The sequence below is a fragment of the Hippocampus zosterae genome, chromosome 1 (assembly GCF_025434085.1).
Source record: "Hippocampus zosterae strain Florida chromosome 1, ASM2543408v3, whole genome shotgun sequence".
NCBI lineage: Eukaryota > Metazoa > Chordata > Actinopteri > Syngnathiformes > Syngnathidae > Hippocampus > Hippocampus zosterae.
The window spans coordinates 2,252,943-2,271,229 of NC_067451.1; the positions used below are offsets into that span (position 1 = coordinate 2,252,943).

The 18,287-nt window shown below is 47.2% G+C and overlaps 1 protein-coding gene across 3 annotated transcripts; it reads right to left on the reverse strand.

Annotated features, from left to right (window-relative positions):
* Positions 1-358: 358 nt before the first annotated feature.
* On the reverse strand, positions 359-16,576 carry gigyf1a (GRB10 interacting GYF protein 1a). Of its 3 annotated transcripts, none has more exons than XM_052067881.1 (24): positions 16,513-16,576; positions 13,111-13,240; positions 12,879-12,974; positions 12,657-12,774; positions 12,328-12,436; positions 10,367-10,566; positions 9,990-10,219; positions 9,732-9,852; positions 9,128-9,313; positions 8,690-8,829; positions 8,060-8,234; positions 7,750-7,973; positions 7,419-7,519; positions 7,235-7,335; positions 7,049-7,119; positions 6,802-6,942; positions 6,492-6,692; positions 5,561-5,763; positions 5,313-5,467; positions 5,073-5,236; positions 4,939-4,983; positions 4,709-4,853; positions 767-3,463; positions 359-686 (listed from the first exon to the last, which is right to left on the reverse strand). In XM_052067881.1, the coding sequence occupies exons 1-23, from the start codon at positions 16,545-16,547 to the stop codon at positions 3,396-3,398; spliced, it is 3,159 nt and encodes a 1,052-aa protein (XP_051923841.1). In that variant the 5' UTR covers positions 16,548-16,576; the 3' UTR covers positions 359-686; positions 767-3,395. The 3 variants fall into 3 exon arrangements, with proteins under 3 accessions (XP_051923841.1, XP_051923823.1, XP_051923832.1); XM_052067863.1 differs by having other exon boundaries at positions 7,672-7,973; XM_052067872.1 differs by having other exon boundaries at positions 359-689; positions 7,672-7,973.
* Positions 16,577-18,287: the final 1,711 nt, after the last annotated feature.

Sequence of the window (18,287 nt, forward strand, 5' to 3'; positions counted from 1 at the left end):
GGGGCAAACACCAGTTCCAAAAATATATACATACATAGTCAAGAAAAGCTTGCTGCTCTGTTCGTGAGATAACCAGAAAGGCCGGTACATAGCGCAGGTTGTTATGCAGTTGTGTCCGACTCAAAATTCTCTCGTCAGTGAAGCCATTCCGGACTCGGCTGTAGTTTTAAGGCATGTTGAACTGGAAAATTAAAGCAAAATTCGAGTGTGGGGGAGGAGGGGGGAGGGGACTCAAAAACACCAACATACAAATGTACAGTATTTACAAAGCCCCAAATTTAACTGGTGTGTGCGTGTGTGTGACTGGAGAATCTATGTGACGTGGAGCAAAGTTAACTTGTGTCAAAAGTCTTAAGGGTTGTTTTTTTTTTTGTCTTTTTGTACAAGTTTTCAGTCCAGCCTAATCCACGGCTGCAGAGCCTCGTGGCGGTTCGTTATCCACTCGAAGCCAAACCGGCCTTTTGTCCTTGTCATCCAAACAGGGCCTGCTGGTAGGTTAGGACCCACTTCGGAGCAGCCCGTCCGAGGTGGGTGACGATGGTGTCATGGCTCACAGACTGAATCCGTTGTCCTCACGTTAGCCCGCTTTTTTTTTTTTTTCCAGGAAGCTGCAAAAGGCTAGAGTTCGCTGGGTCGGGTCTAATCTGGTTGACTGACGATTGCAGGCAAAGTGGCACGCAGGCAAACTACTTGCAAGAAGACAAGAATGGGACATGAGTACATGGAGCAAAAAGCAACACAAGTGGTCGGGTTTCATCGGTCTTACCAGTGCCACGGGTTCGGACCTTGTGTGGTCGTGTCAAAGCAATCTCATAGCCACAGCAACATCCATTTGCTAAGAGTCCCGCTTAAGTGATCTAACTCCAGGGGGGCGAAGGTAAAAAAAAAAAAAAGGATTTCTTAAAAAATAAAAGTCACTGACATAAATGGCGCGTCATGAGTTTTCCTTCATCTGTCCGCAAGCCGTCTTGTAGTCTACTCTGAAAGGTGATAGAAAAATATGGTTATGTACAGGAGGCTCCAGTCTCTCAGTTCATTTTCGGAAATTTCTTTTCAGTGACGCCATCATCCTCCCGTTGTGCTCCCGTCCCCCCCAAAAAATGGTACCTCACAGCTTGAATTCAAACAAAAGTGCATAGGTGAGTTGGTTAGGGCAGGGTGAGTGCTGGCGAGGACTGAGCCCGGGACTCGTATTGCCTCTCAGTTCCTTTTCCGACTGGTGTCTCCCTGCACTCCGTTCCACGCACCAGGAGAGAAAAAACAAAAAACAAAAAAAAAAACAAGACAACAGAGGCCAATCCTTGGATATCCTCACTCCGCATCGCAGTCCCAAAAAGCTCCAGTTAGGCAGCAACGTTGTCCATCTTGCCTCAAGAACATCACTCAGTGTCCACAATGGCAGAAGCGCACTTGCAAACTCTGCCCATTGAACATGGGAAACAAAAACAAAAAGACGTTGATGGGGGACGCGCCCACTGATATCCGTGTGGTTTTGTAAACAACCAAAGCTCCAGTATGGAATAGAAATCGTCCTTTCTTTTAATTCTTAGTCACCATTTGTACGATCAGGATTGTAGAGGCAGTGTGTTCAACGGTATCTATCCACAGTTCTTTTTTTTTCCCTCCTCCACTGTGTACTTAGAAAAAAAATCCTCTATGAAGCTTTCTTGTGTTTTGTTTCCATTTTTTAAATCTTCTGAGGAAAAAAAAAATATCAGCACGGGTTTCTTGTCATTTTTTGGAATACATTCAATATTTTCTTAAGAAAGAAATACACTTCACATGGCGAGAATGAAACAAAACCAAAAAAAAGTATCACAACAAAAATAGCAGCCCCAAGTGCTCATTATCTTAGTCCAAATACTTTTTAAACTTTGTATATAATGTATATATTTGTATATATTTCTCATAAAAAAAGGAAAACTCGTCATTATCAAATTGCAACAACGAACAAGTAACAATGCTAACCTTACATGCACCGTTAGGATGCTGCAATTTTTCTTTTCTTTTTTTCCCTCAACCTTTCATTCACAAGTTCGAGCTAACAAAAGGCAACGTGATCGCACCCCACCAATGGATCACCCCCAGAACGAACCAGAAACACCAACGATATATTTATATATATATATTCATATATATATAAAAACACACACACACACACTTGACATACACTGTGCTGAGCACCGACACACGTCACACTCACTCTGAAAAAGAGCTAATGTCTCAATGGCCATGCACCCGATCCAAGTTCTTAGGCACAAATGTGCATTCACACACCCAGGCACGCACACGCACACACAAAAGCACAATTGAAAATGAGTACCTGTCGTCTCAACTCATTTCTTTCAACAGCAAATGAACTCACAAGCCCGCGATCATCTTCTCCGGTGATCTCCCCAAGTCATTCAAACGTGACAGTTTTATCACAAAAGCGGAGAGAGACAGAGAGACAGAGCTGCAAAGAGAAAGGATGTGTTGTGCAATTGCCCTCTCTCTTACTCAATGCGCACGCACACAAACATCAAAGTACAAAATAAACATTAGACCAAAACAACTCAAGAATGGCCACTTTCGTCTCACACTAATGGTAAGCAACTTATAAAAAAAAAAGACATTGTGCACACTGGTATATTACGGACAAAAAAAAAATCAATCACACATCAGTCATTCGGACACATTCACAAAAATATCCACTTCTATCACTAACTCTTTTTTTTCCGATTTTTGTTTTGTTTTTTTTTAGGCAAGTGCAAATCTTCAAGTTTTTATAATCCACTTTTCAATAGCTTTACTTTTTTCATATAAACGTAAAAAAATGCAAAACAGAAATATCAACAGTGTTTGTCTTTCGAGAAAAAGGATTTGCTCTCAACTTAAAGGTCCCCGACTTTGAAACGCTCGACACCCGACCCCCCCACCCCCCAAGACCCCCGCCCGTGTTAACACTTCCAGTTGTGATGCACACATACCGCGTGCACACCGATTCTGAGCGCGCACGCACACACACGCAGTCACAAATCACACACAGACGAAAAAGAAATATTCAAATCCCATCTCAATAAAGTGCATTAGTTCAGTATAAGGTGCTTAAAATGTTGAGTGCCAGAGGATACCCATGTTTCTTTGAAACCCATGCCCCCACCCCGCCCCCGTTGCCCCTGCTCAACTGGTGCAGCAAGGAGCCCCCTTTTTGTCACAACCCCAAGAGGAGTGGCGCAGACAAGCCTCGCCCCTCCCCCCCAAACCGCCTCGTACCTCCTCTTAGTCCTGCTCCCTTCCCCCAGCACCTCCCCACCCCCCCCGGGTTCCCCTAGCAGTGCACATTCGTCATCAGGTTTGTCTGATTAAAAGACAAAAAAGGCCTCAGGTAGCTATTGCTGCTGCGCTGCGTCACATCAGTAATCCTCCACCATCTCCATCTCATTTAGGCTCAGACACTCGGCCGTACTGTGGAATGAGTAGCCTGCAGGCAGGAGAAGGCACAGGGGAAGCAGGAGTTGCGTCAGTAGCAGGACGCGTCAATAACGCTAATTCGATGAAGTGCAAAAAAAAAAAAATGTTTCGTGGGCGATGAAAGACGCCAACCCGAGTGGCAAATCTATACACATTTTTAAAATAAAGGGGGAGAAGGTTGTTTTTAAAGAAACCAACGCACGCATGGGCGAATGATCTATCAGAGACAGATGATCAGGGTTCAATTTTGGGCCCCCTGCAGTTTCATTGTGTTTGCTCCCCCTGGGTTCCACCTTAAGAAAGCGTGGGAGTAACTTTGACTGCTATGTGGATGATGGGCAGATCTACAGCATGTCCCACTAAGCAAGACGGAGGCTTTCTCCTTAAGGTAATTTTTGCCCTGTTTGGAGGATATCAAAGCCCAGATGGCACTAAACGTGTTGAACTTCAGTGAAAAGAAAACAAGCGGTGTGTTGTTTGGGCCGTTGTACATCTCACCCTGTTGACTTCCGAGTCTCATTAAAAGGCAACATTTTGGAATTTGGGTTTTAAATTGGACGGTGATTTTAAGTTGGACCAGAAAACGGGTGCTGTTGTTAAATCCGGTTATTATCATTTTTTTTAATCTTAGGCAGCTGGCTCAGGGTAAACTTTGCCTTTCACAAAAGCACTTCTTTTCATCTCGACCAGATTACTGAAATGGACTTTATTTTGGTGTCAGCCAGTCCTCCATCAAGTGTCTCCAGTTGTTCCAAAATTCTGCTGCTCGCCTCCAAACCTCCTAACTGGAGCTCGTAGGATAACTTTGTGGCCTCCCTTTACATTTTAGAATTGATTTTGCGATTCTTTTGTCTTTCAATCTTTAATTGGTCTCGTCCCACTTTACAGGTACGGATGCTACTAGAGGTACCATGGACTCAGCGGAGACTCAAAGCGAATTAAGCTTTGGTCCCTCCCTTTAGAATGGCTTTAAAAGTGAGGCAAGCCCCCCGTCTGTCCATTTTTAAAACTTGTCCTAAATCACATTTTTATTCTTTGACTTTCGACTCAGCATGAAAATCTGCATTGCTTTAGCGTTTGATTGTGTTTACTGTTTTTATGTTTAGTTATTTTTATGTTCAGTGATTGTCTTTGTTTTGATATGCCAGATTTTTACTTTACGTACATTACTTCCGTATTCAGCCGTGATTGTTATAAATAAAAGTTGATACGGCGTGGCTATAAATATGCGGGGGGGTTTTGTGAGCTGACATACCTAAGATGCTGGGATCCGAGTGCAGCATCATGGGCTGTTTTTTTTTCATCTTCCCTCCTTGGTTGTCATAGAGACCAGCCTTGCCCATGTGATTGGCCTGGAACATTGACTGCAGGGCGCTAGCGTTCATACCTCGCATCGTGTCCTGTGAAAGAGACGTCAATAAAAGTCAACTAATGCAACGTGAGCCACGCGACGGCTTGCAACTGGCTTTCGGCATTCGTATTTACCTGCAGAGGGAAGTTCATGTTCAGGCCAGCCACTTCCTTTGACAGCTGAGACCATTCAGAACAAAAAGCATTTCACGTGTGGGACCAAGACAGCAAAGTCAAATGTGTCTTATGTCATCTCAGCTGCAGTTTACCTGCTGCTGCTGTCTCTGTTGGTTGCCCTTCTGTTTGGCACGTCGCTCCAGAAACTGTTTGGTGAACTCTTTGGCTTCCACTGTGTCCCCCAGGTAGGACTGGATGAAGTCCAACACTGCCAAGGGAGACTCCACCCCCTTCAGGTAGGCCACAATCGTAGCAACTGTGACACAAGGACCAAAGCGTCGCAATCACACTGCCCTCTCCTTCTGTCCAAAGAGTGACGGCAGCAAAGTTACCATCCAGAGAAGAGGAGTTGCTGGCAGACGTGTTGAGGGTGTGCAGCATCTGCTCACACCAGGTGGTGAAGCCGTCCTGAGGCTTCATGCCCTGCAACAGCTTCAGCAGATTCTCCTCATCATCTGTGCGCTTACGACGCATCATGTACTGCTCACTGGAGGGGCCCACACACACACAAGGGCTGGAGTCAACGCGATGCAAGCGGAACGGTACGGAAATTAAAGCACCACAAGGGCAACATGCAGACCTGAGTGAAGGGCTGCTGCGACTGTTCTTTAAGCCCAAGCTACTGTTGCTGTTACCGCGCAGGCTGGCCTGGTTCTTCACAGCCTCTTCCCACATGCCGATGCTGCCACTTTTGCCCTCCATGCCTCCAGGCCCACCCCAGATGCCAACGCCGTCCCCCCACTGGCCTCCAATAGAGGAACTGCCCATTGACATGCCCGAGTGCTGCAAATTGGAAACAAAAATCGCATTAACATTTCACACGCAGTTGTATTTTTTTTTTTGGGCCACTGGATTTCACCCCGCCCCTATTTGATTTCTGTTCATATTCTTCATGTTATTATCTGGATAATTTGGTGAAATTGTATAACGCAACGTCCCAAACCAATTGGAATTGGCTTTTTAATCACTCTCTCGCTCCCTCCAAAATTAAAAGAAAGATCAAAACTAACTGAATTCAAGAAACTATAGTCGGACCAAACATTTTTTGGGGGGGTACCAAAATAAAAATGAAAAATGAAAAAACTACCAAACTACCACAAACCTGATGCAGACAAAATACAAGAAATGTATAATGGTTAAGAGGCGGCCCGGTAGTCCAGTGGTTAGCACGTCGGCTTCACAGTGCAGAGGTACCGTGTTCGATTCCAGCTCCGGCCTCCCTGTGTGGAGTTTGCATGTTCTCCCTGGGCCTGCGTGGGTTTTCTCCGGGTACTCCGGTTTCCTCCCACATTCCAAAAAACATGTGTGGCAGGCTGATTGAACACTCTAAATTGTCCCTAGGTGTGAGTGTGAGCGTGGTTGGTTGTTCGTCTCTGTGTGCCCTGCGATTGGCTGGCAACCGATTCAGGGTGTCCCCCGCCTACTGCCCGGAGACCCCCCGCGACCCTTGTGAGGATCAAGCGGTTCGGAAGATGAATGAATGAATATAATTGGTTAATAGCGAGGCCTACCCGCTCCCTCTGCTGCTGGACTCTCTGCTGCTGATGCTGCTGCTGCTTCAGGAGTCTTTCCGTCTCCTGCTGCATCTCCAGCAAAGAGAGGGGCTTCCCCGTTTTCGAGAGCCCAGAGGAAGATGCCCCGCTCCAGCTGACGCTGCCTCCCACTGGCCCCTGCTGCTGTGGGGCCTGCTGCAGCAACTTCAGAATCAGCTCCTGTTGCCGACGACACCGAAGCTCGTTACGGCCGTCAACCGAGGCAAAACGGATTGAGGGAGAAATGTGGGGGGTGGGACGGGGGGGGGGGGGGGGGGGGACACTTCACCTGCTTGCGCCTGAAGAGCTCTTCATCCTCCCTTCTCTTTTGCTCCTCCTGTTGCCTCCTCTTCTCCTCCCTCCTCTTGCGTTGCTGCTCCTCTTCCTCCCGCTTCGCCCTGAGTTCAGCGTCTCGCCTCTCCTGCTGGAGCTGGATGGAGTATTTTAAACCGCAACATTAACTCAAGAGAGAGACAAAAAAAAAAAAAAAAACTCGGCGAGCAGTGAAGCAATCATTTGAACGGCAAACATCAAACCTTTTGAAGCTGTTCCAGAGTTGGACCCTGAGTAGAACGATTCATTATGTCCCAAAGACTGGCTTCACCACCTATGGTACGTGCAAAAAAGGGCATTTTAAGCATGGCACCACTGCCATTTATGTGTATGCTTTGCTCACCCCCCCCCCCCCCCACCCACCCACCCACTCGTCGAAAACAGCGCACCTGACGGCTGTGAAGCTGAGGTATACATGTCCCACATGGACCCTGTATCTGGCACTGACATTGACCTATTCATCGAAGGCATCATACCCTGCTCACTGCACCTGCGGTGTGCAAAGCAAAGACCGACTGAAAACGCCGTTTTTGTCTCCCGAGCTCATGCTCACAGAGGGCCGCCGGCACTCACCTGTTAATGAGCTGGAATAACTGCTGCTGTTGGAGCTGCTGATAAAGAGCTGCCGCCGCCAGCTCCTGCTGTTTTTTCAGACGCTCCTGGTCCAGGTTTCCCTGAGGGGTGTGGGGGGAAAGAGGGGCGGTTCGTCAGCGGCACGCCTTGGCAAACAAGACACCCAGCATCTCGAACCACAAACGCGGATCAAAAGTGTCTTTTCTGCATGCACGGGATGTCCGTTAATCCTGAGAAGATGAAAATCTATTACCGTGGCCTGTCTATCCATCTTCCCTCCCTTGTGCATCCACCCCTTCCCATCGTCTATGTTGGCTGAGCTCTGACTCACAGTCCCGGCGGGCCCCCTGCTGGGCTGCGGGCGCTGCGTCGGTGGTGGCTGTCTCACCAGCAGGGGCGGCGGGGAGGGCCCCGGGGCGAAGGGCACGCGGCCCCACATCTTGATGACGTCGCCCAGGGGTTGGAAGCCCTCGTCGCAGCCCCGCTTGACCAAAAGGGTCATGGTGAAGTAGCCTGCTTGGAACCACTCGCACATCTCCACGGTGGTGAACGGCCCTGGGCAGAGAGCCGGATTCTTTTGGTTCTCGTCGTCACCCGCGACCGAATAAAACGCTGCGCTGATCCACGTCGAGAGGAATTACCCTGAATCTCTCCCTGCGGGTCCTTGTAGAACCACTTCATGGCGGCCTCGTGCGACAGAGGCAGAGCGGCTGCGGTGTTCCTGCTCTCCTGCTGCTGCTGCTGCTGTAGAGCTTGCGTGAAACACTCCTCTTCTAAAGATGTATCCTGCAACGATGCCACCATCTTTTCCGCCTCCTAAACACGGACAAAAAAGATAATTTGGCGGAAGCATGAAGCTATTTGCTATTTGAATGAGAAGCCATTTTCATCACTTTCAGTGCGCCGCCATTTTGTCCTATAGTGCCCTCTGCTGTTGACTGAAAGTGACATCATAGTGCCATCACAACTCACCCATTTGCTGGGTTTAGTCATGTTCAGGACTGCATGAACCCCGTCATGTTTTTTTTTTTTTTGCTTTTGCCCTTTCCTTTCATAATGACATGCGTATTCGGTTGCATCTCTCCTTTTTGAACAAACCCATTAATAAAAATTTTTAAAAACTAGCCAAAGACCCTATTTGCAAATGAACTCATTCACTCCCAAAGACGTTTTTAAACGTCTTTTCAGACTTGGTCTAGAATTGGCTGGTACTGACCGAGATAAGCTCTCGGATTGCCGTTTGACTGCATACAAGGAGGAACGATCCATACCTGTTGCAGGTGTTTCATGCCCTCGTCGTCCTCAGTGTCTCCTACCCCGGACGTAGGGAGGAGTGGAGCAGCAGAAGATGGCGGTGGTGGAGGCAGCACTGAGGGGGTGGCAGTATTTGGGCTCACCTGGCTTTTGGATCCTACAACCAGAGTCACATTTGACATACAAATAAAAGCAATCAAACCTCAGATTTCCCCCCGCACCCTCTCAATTTTAGGTCAAGGTGAACAACACGTCAGCTGTCTGGGGCGGTGCAGCCACGTGACCAAATGAGAGCAGCTGTTTCAGTAAACGAGATACGCAATCGCTGCAGATAAACATATTGGATATCAAACCAAAATATCAACATGAGCCACTCTTGACTGCTCTCGGGTTCGATGAGTTGAGAAGAGCGTTCACAAAAGGCTGCCGCGCCCCTCGAAGAAAGCGCCGCGTACCTTCACTTGGTGGGCTACTCTCCTTTAAAGGGTGGCTGCTGCTCAGCTGAGCCGTGTCCGCTGTTGGGCCGCTGTTGCTGGGCTGGGGCTCCAGGGATGGAGGGGCACAATGGGCAGGGGGGGAGGAGGAAGGCGCCGCTGGCTTTGCCTCCCCGTCGACTGCAGCTGATGGGGATTCCTTACTCTCTGAAGGAAGGAAAGAAAAGTGATTAACGGACAATCAGAATAGCTCCATTGTATTGTAATGGACACGGCGCAACGAAAAACAATGACCAACAGGGATGTACAAAACGGGAGTACGCCAGGTCGCCTTTTATACTGGCTTGTTTTCACAGATGAAAAGATAAAAAAAAAAAAAAAAAGCTAGTGTAAGGATAGCGAAAAAAAAATGGATTTGGGGAAAGAAAACCAAAATTGTAATGAATCAAAACAGGCACACATTAGTACACGACACACAGAATATGAACATATGCGAAGGTGGGGCAGGGAACCCGACAGCCCAGATGCAGTGTGCAGGCAACCAGCTGCAGCTGCACTGAATAAACTACCAAGCAACAAGGTGCAGGTAATATGTGCCGCAGATCAGCGGAAGCAATCTACTGACCTTTATCTTTGTCTCCATCACCGCCGTTTCTCTCCGTGTCGGGAGGACTCTCCTCTTCCTCTTCCTCCTCAGTGCCCTTGAACTCCAACTCTTCCTCCAGGATTGTCTCCTTGCCACCCTTCTGAGAAACGTCCACCAGAAGAAATGGGGAACTTTTAAAAAAAAAAAAGGTATGCTCGCAGAGATCAAGACCAAAACAAACCCGTAAATGGCCTTTTGAAAATATCTTGAAATGCACACGGCCCATCAAAACGTCACCTTCATGGGCATGAACGCGCCAGAGGAGTCAAACGTTCCCATTCCTCCGTCCTCCTCATCCATACACCACTCAGGCAGGCCGTCCCTGTCGTCCTCCGGCCCGTCGCTGCCGGCGCGCCGGCGACTACCGCCCAGGTTCTCGGGACCCCCGAAGTCAAAATCGAATTTGCGGCGGCGACTGTCACCTGGACCGCCGTGATCCCGCCAGCCTGCTGAGCGGGGACCGCCATCTGACAAGAGAAGCCACGGTTGTGAGCGCTAACTGGAGCTCGAGTCTCATGAAGCTGTACGTCAGAACCTCTTTGAACAAAAGGGAGGGCGGGGGAGCGGGGGAGAGGAGTACAGCTCAATGTGGAAAGTGTTTGTGTTGATCATACCGTCCCTGCGGGGTCCAGCAACTCTCCAACTGCTTGCCGGCTCGCCCTCCTCCCCCTCCTGCTCCTCCCGGAGGGTGCGCCAGTTATCGCTGTCAGCCCTTGTGTACTCCTTCCTCCCGGAACCCCCGGGACCTGCAGACTCCTCAAAGCCAGGGCGGCCCACCTCCCGTCGAAGCGGCTTCTCAAATCGACGCTCACCTCTGAAAATTGCAATTGAACAATCGGGGGGGTGTGGGGGGGGGGCAAAGAAATGATCAGGTTACGAAGGGGACTTTCTTGGAATTTAATCTCCTTAAAGATGTGGTAAGACAAGGAAGGGAAACGAGAACCGTAATTTCCTGTGAATACCACGCACATATTTTTGAAAAAATGTATCCCCCCCCTCCTCCAAATCACATTTTATGGATGTTTGAGGGACTGGCGAGGCTCCATAGTTGGAACCTAGATTACATTGCCAACGGTTGCCAACTTGAGGTCACATTCAATCGTTAATTCAGGGCGCTAAAAAAACAAGCTTCTCGCAGATTGAACGCCAAGAAAGTTTCAGCGGTTTGGGGCTAATTTGATGTCAGCGACTCTGAAAATGACATTGATTCTTCTGAATTGGCTCGCGTTTTTGAGACACTCCACATTATGGCTTCACAAATGAGCTAAAAATAGAGATTTTGACCTTGTTTTTTTTTTCATGTATGCCCTAACAGTATTCTTTCGTTTTTTTTTTTTTTAAATGCAATATCGTGAGACATGCAAGTCATGTTCATTCATTCATCTTCCTAACCGCTTGATCCTCACTAGGGTCGCGGGAGATGCTGGAGCCGATCCCAGCTTTCTTCGGGCAGTAGGCGGGGGACACCCTGAATCGGTTGCCAGCCAATCGCAGGGCACACAGAGACGAACAACCATTCGCACTCACACTCACACCTTGGGACAATTTAGAGTGTTCAATCAGCCTGCCATGCATGTTTTTGGAATGTGGGAGGAAACCGGAGCACCCGGAGAAAACCCACGCAGGCCCGGCGAGAACATGCAAACTCCACACAGGGAGGCCGGAGCTGGAATCGAACCCGGTACCTCTGCACTGTGAAGCCCACGTGCTAACCACTGGACTAGCGGGCCCATGCAAGTCATGTTTCAGGCGAAAATCAACCATGAATTTAGAACATTTGACAATATCCGCAGTAAAAAAAAGTGTATCTAGCAAAGGTGTTAATCTGTGGAATAATCTCGAAACGGACCTAAAAATGAGTAAATCGCTTGCCGAGTTCAAAAACAAATTAAAAAAAATAGTACAAACAACCTACATCAATCAGAGTTAAAATGATAAATTCTAAACATGAAATATAATGATAAATCAGAACTAAGTTGATAAATAGAGAAAGGTATTGAAATAACCATTATGAATACAAGAGAAAATTGACACAAGAGTGCCAGGGTGAGGATGTATATAATCCCGATACAAACCAAAAGTTGTAAAAATATCACGGTTAAGGGTAAAGTATGAGCCTTAATGGAGACTTCTTCTTACTTTTTCTTTTCTGATTAATATAAAAATGATTTAGTAGATATAAACACATAACGGGGTAGGACTCGATACGTTTTTTACTTCATCCTACTCCCTTGAACATAATAACTGTGTTGAATGAAGACTGATTTCTTTCTTTTTACTTTTTCATCTACCTTATTTTCTGTCAAATTATTACTGTATACGTTTTATGTTCAATAAACAAACAAACAAACAAGCTTATTTCACTCTTACTGGGGAATAAACGACGGGCATTTAACGGAAATTAACTGCAGTGTAATAAAGGATGCCAGCAAATCGGCGGACCACACATATGTGTGTATATGTATTCAGAGAGAGAGAATAAAAAAAACTTTTTAAGGCCGTTTTGGAGGAGCGTATTATACTGTGTTGGGCGGCTTATTCACGGGAGAATTCCAATCTGTGCCGACTTCCTTACCGGTCATCCCAGCTCTGGCTACGGTGCATCTCTCTGGAGCTCCGACCAAAACCAACCTCGGCATCTTCAATACTTCTTTGGTAGAATCCACCTTCGCCGCGTGCCCGGCCTGTTAGCGCAGACGAATACTCAAGCATGTGTGGCTGCACAAAGCCAGGTCAATAGGAAGTGAGCTCCACCAAGATGGTGGAAATCAACACTTGGGCAATTCCCGAAAGAGCTGCCCATGCCGCCACTGGAGTTACAGCCGGAGCACATTTCTTTATTTTGGCCGTGCCATATTTGAAATCTCGTTCATTTTTTTTTTCCCCCCAAAGGAGCAATCGTACCTCTGCTGCCTCTTGCGGCGCCCCGTCCTCGCACCGCTCCGGCCGGGGCAGCTCCGCTCGCCCCCTTTCCCATGAGCCGCAGAACAGCCACACTATTCACAGACATGGAGAAGTTCCTCTGCGAGGGGGGGTGGGGTGGGGGGGTGGGAGAATGTGAGGAATGTCAGCCAATGCAGAGACTCACCTTGACGTTGTCACTGCGGTGTGTGTTGCGAGGCTGACCTGCTCCTCCTCAGTGAGAGGCACCAGTGCCAGCGGCTGCATGGGCTCATCTTGCAGAATAGCAGCAAATTCCTTATCCTGCATGTCCTCCGGGACCTAAGACACACAACAGCGGAGCCTTCAGAGAACACGGCGTCATCGGCCAAACGGCGGAAAACCAACTTCGGTACTCGAAAGATGGCAAGCACATCGCCACTACGCCACGCGGGAGCAAAGGAATGGCGCGACCTACCTTGTTGTCTTTGATATAAAGTGCTAACATCTCCTCTCGGCCGTAGCGGTAGTCGGCCAGCTTGTACTTTGGCATGGCGGGGGAGGGAGGGGGGGACGTCACACTCCCCCCACTGGACAGTGCACGGAGCCTGCGGTTGGGACGGGCACGGAGAAAGCGCTGAGCATCAATTTGTCATTCGCGCGAGACGAGAGAAAGCGAGCTAATTAGACTGAAAGCTCACCCCGATGGGTTTTGCTCAATACAGTGATCCCTCGGTATTTCATGGTTCGTTTATTGCGGCTTCGGTGCATGGCGGATTTTTTCAAACATATTCATTAAAAAAAAATATCTATATATATACCGGGTTCGATTCCAGCCCTCCCTGTGTGGAGTTTGCATGTTCTCTCCGGGCCTGCGTGGGTTTTCTCCGGGTGCTCCGGTTTCCTCCCACATTCCAAAAATATGCGTGGCAGGCTGATTGAACACTCTAAATTGTCCCTAGGTGTGAGTGTGAGCGTGGATGGTTGTTGGTCTCTGTGTGCCCTGCGATTGGCTGGCAACCAATTCAGGGGGTCCCCCGCCTACTGCCCGGAGACGGCTGGGATAGGCTCCAGCACCCCCCGCGACCCTAGTGAGGATCAAGCGGTACGGAAGATGAATGAATGACTGAATATATTTTTTTTTTTTAAGTTTTTTTTTTAAGTCCGTGAGGAGCAGCGAAAGTCAGCAAAACAACAGTGAGTCACATAGAGCAACATATACAGTTGCAGCCTGTGGGGTGAAGGGGGGGGCGAGAAGATGCAAAGCTATGTTGATTGGCTGTGCATCTTCTTTCTGTCTTATCACGGTGGGTTACTCTTTGATCTTTAATCTGTGTCCAAGTGTTTTTTACAATGCTGCTAGCGTGTGAGAGTGTCTGTATGTGTATGTGTGTCTGAGAGAGAGAGAGAGAGAAAGAGGAGGCTTATAAGAACAAAAGCAGGTCTGTCCAGCCTTAATTGTCTCATCATCCTTAATTGACTAATCATAAACAGTCTGCTGCACGCCTGGGATCGCTGGCCTGTGTGTGTGTATGTGCGTGTGTGTTAGTGCCGCTATACTCAAGCAAAGGCCAACGTGGGGCAATTTTTTTATGTATGTTAATTGGTCGCTACTTCGCGGATTTCCGTTTATTGCGGGTGGTGTTGGTATCCATTAACCGCGATAAATGAGGGATTAGTAGCAGGGGTGCCCAAACTTTTTGGATCAAAGATCTACTTTTCGATCAATTAACCTCACGGGATCTACCCTTACCGGCGCGCACGCACACACACACAAATTTAAGATTTACCTGCTTTATTTTATTTTTTAAATATACATATTTTTGTGAAAATTAGACTGATTAGTGTGCAGTGTATATTAACACAAAAAATATATTACTAACATGTACAAAGACACACAAATGGTTGTTTGTTTTTTTTTCTTCTCGACACTCCTCGGATCTACCGGTAGATCAGGATCTACCTAATGGGCCCCCTTGGATTAGTGTATTGCAATTGCGATTTAATGGACCATCATGTTTTTCCCGAGGTCCTCATCCCATGTACTCGTTTTTTTAACAAACACAAGCAATCTGTGCTACAATAAACAATGACAGATTAAATCTGAGGCAGGAAAGGAGTGATTGTGTGACTGTGAAATTGCCATCGGAATTAGGAAAACACACCAAACAAGAAACCTTGCTGACTTTGCATTCCGTAGCAAGTCAACTGTCGCCCCCACGCCGAATGAATGCACTCTGCTTCGTAATATATTAGCTTTCCAATTTGAGCTGGGGAAAAAAAAAAAAGCTGTTACAAGAAGGAGCAGCTTCCAAGGCCAGCAGCTGAACAATGGCTCCATTCACTTGCCTCTCAGAGGAGCGTTATTGACTCACGGGCCCACATCTAAACCATATGTACCTTTGAGAGGAGGTGGGTGTCGGGTGCTAGCGGCAGCACGGCCGAGTCAGAGAAAAGCGAGAGAGCGCAAAGCCAATTGGGTGAAAACATCATTTGTGTGCATAGGGCGCGCTGAGGTAACTGCAATTTTTTTCTTACCAATTTATTCAAATCATGACGCCCTCTGCACCCTTTTTTTTCTCCTTAAGAATAGCGAAATAAGGACCAAAGTCAGCCGCAAGCAAGCGGCTGCAGATGTGCCGAGGCGAAAGAGAGAAATATTCTCCCCGTCTGGCCGCGTACCGGGGAACGTTCACAACTAGTTCGTAATGGCGTGTGACCAAACGGCAGGCGACACCCCCCCACCTCCATTTATCGCCGCGCAAACACCCACTGGCAAGGCGGAAATGGAGGTGACGATGCCTCAGTGGCGACTTGAAATCAATCACTGATACAACTTGAATCGTCTTTGGGATTAATAAAAGGAACCATTGGAACCACAAAAGCCGAAGTAACAATACTCTTAACTCATTCAGTACCAGCCAATCCTGGACCAAGTCTGAAAAGACTTTTAAAAACGTGAGTTAAACAGGGCTGCACAATAGATTGGGAGTGGGAAAGGGGGCGGGGGGGGTCATTGCAATAACGGTGCGTGCAATATATGCATCGCAAAAACGTGTGACTAAAAAAAAAAATAATTACATAAAGATATGATATGATAGGGGCGGCCCGGTAGTCCAGTGGTTAGCACGTCGGCTTCCCAGTGCAGAGGTACCGGGTTCGATTCCAGCTCCGGCCTCCCTGTGTGGAGTTTGCATGTTCTCCCCGGGCCTGCGTGGGTTTTCTCCGGGTGCTCCGGTTTCCTCCCACATTCCAAAAACATGCGTGGTAGGCTGATTGAACACTCTAAATTGTCCCTAGGTGTGAGTGTGAGTGCGAATGGTTGTTCGTCTCTGTGTGCCCTGCGATGGGCTGGCAACCGATTCAGGGTGTCCCCCGCCTACTGCCCGAAGACAGCTGGGATAGGCTCCAGCACCCCCCGCGACCCTAGTGAGGATCAAGCGGCTCGGAAGATGAATGAATGAATGAATGATTTGATAGATTTATGAAAGAGAGCAAGAGACAGAGACATACGTGTGTGTGAATATATAAACATGTATGACTAAATAAAAATTGGTATATACGTATACACACAAACTGCATGTCATGATAACAAGTAGTGAGATAAGAATACATTAAAATTGCAGATTTTGCCGTGTGGAAAAAAAAGTATTTTTCATTCAATGTCATCCTCTTTAGGTGCATGTGAAATATTGCAATAATCTTGATATCGCACTATTCAACACCCACATCACATCTGGCATGTTCTCCCAAATAGCGTGCAATCCAACTCTGAAGCATATTGTTTGCCACGTAGGATGCTCACACTCCTTTTGTATCGAGAAACTTTTTTTTTTTTTTTTGTGCAGAGAGTGTCAAAACTGCGCTGTCTGTCGCTCACCATTCTGGGCCGAAGTTGAGAGTCTCAGCAGTCATATTCCTCACGTCCACACAGATGTGAGTACCTGGGAAGCAAACGCATTCTTTAGCGTGATACGTCGTTATTGTTGACAGATTTTTAAGCCGCGTGTAGAAGTGGGCGTACCCCGTTCCAGAGATATAGGAGCAGGCCGGACTGAGCTGGACCAGGCTGGAGCTGGCTGGGTTTAGTTAGGCTTGGGTGACTAGAAGGCTGAGTGGTGCTTAAGCTGTGGTCACACGGTGTCCCCTCCCCCCCCAACACACCTCAAAAAATACACATCCACAAGAATAGCTGCCAGTTGTATGTGTTTGAGGGGTACCAGGTTATCAGTCCGTGCTCGCTTCGGGAGGGCTTTGACGACAGATTGGAGAATGGAAGCTCCTGCTACTCAGAGACCGCGAAGGTTGCACAACATTGAAAGAAAAAGGAACTTTGGAAATTATCAATGGAACAAAAAAAAGAGGAATTGCAAGTATCTCACTTGCTCCCTTGCGCTCGCTCGATCTTTTTTGTTTTGTTTTTACAGCAGTTAGATCTCACATTTAAACTCAGAACCTGAACCACTTCATCCAAAAAAAAAAAAAAAGTTAAAAAGTCACAGCCGCCTCAAAAAAAAAAAAAAAAGGAAAAAAAGGGCTGCCGGAACAGCTGCTGAGAGCAGACGCGACCCTCACTCCTCTTCTCCGTGCTCGCCCTCCTTTCCTTTCCCTTTGCTTGGCGTCTTTCTCGCTCGCTCCGACTAAAATGTGGATTGGCGGAGACGACCGTCCAGGTAACGCCTTGACTTCCTGTCCTCCTTTCCTCTGTGCCACTGGAATAGACATCAAAGAAAACAAATAACTGATGAACACACCCTGATGCATCACTTTTTTTTTTTAATGTACAGCAGCGGTGTCCAATTTTTAAAACGGCAAAGTGGAAGCCAGCAGTTAATGCATCACATCACACAGGTTGGGGGAAAATACACACGAACATTTCCTTTCAAAAAAAAAAAAAAAAAAAGAATGGGACAGCAAACTATTTCCAGGCAAGCGCCAAGAATCAGAAACCTCAGACTTCTCTTTCAAGGTTGAGAGAAACCCGCTGCGGCGCAGCTACTTCTCTTAAAAACAACGTCACAGTAACAAAACAAACATCGAGTCGGCTCCATTGTCTTTAATTCTTGACACGTTTTTGCACACAACTACTTTAAATCATCCAATCATGTGGCGTGGTTACACAATTGTACGAGAGTTGCAGATTCAATTTCAATTCAATTGCGGAGCAGTCCTGTTTTATTATCGTTGTTGACATTGAGAACACACTTCACAGGACTATGCCCCCTTGAAGTGATTTATTATTGTGGTTGTATAATGTGACTGGAGTATCCCCAAACGCATTTTATGAATTTATTCAACACTGTATGGGGTAAGTTCCCTAGTTACACTTTGGATTAGATAATAATTGGACAGAACGAATGACCCAAAGACTGACTATCAGTTTGTGAAAAATATCAAATTGATTCTAAATTGAAATATGTCCGTTCATCAAACTTTCAGTGCAGTGGCATTACAAGAGAATGCATTGGGGACCTACTGTAAAATCCTGTGAATAATATTCTTTAAAAAAAAACACTGAAGCGGGTATATAACGATGGCATAATTTTAAAAAAGGAAATGTTAACTGTGATTGTTTACATCAGGGGTCACCAACGTGGTTCTCATGGGCACCACACATGATCAGCCCCCTTGGCTCTGTTCCAAAAATAGCTCTAA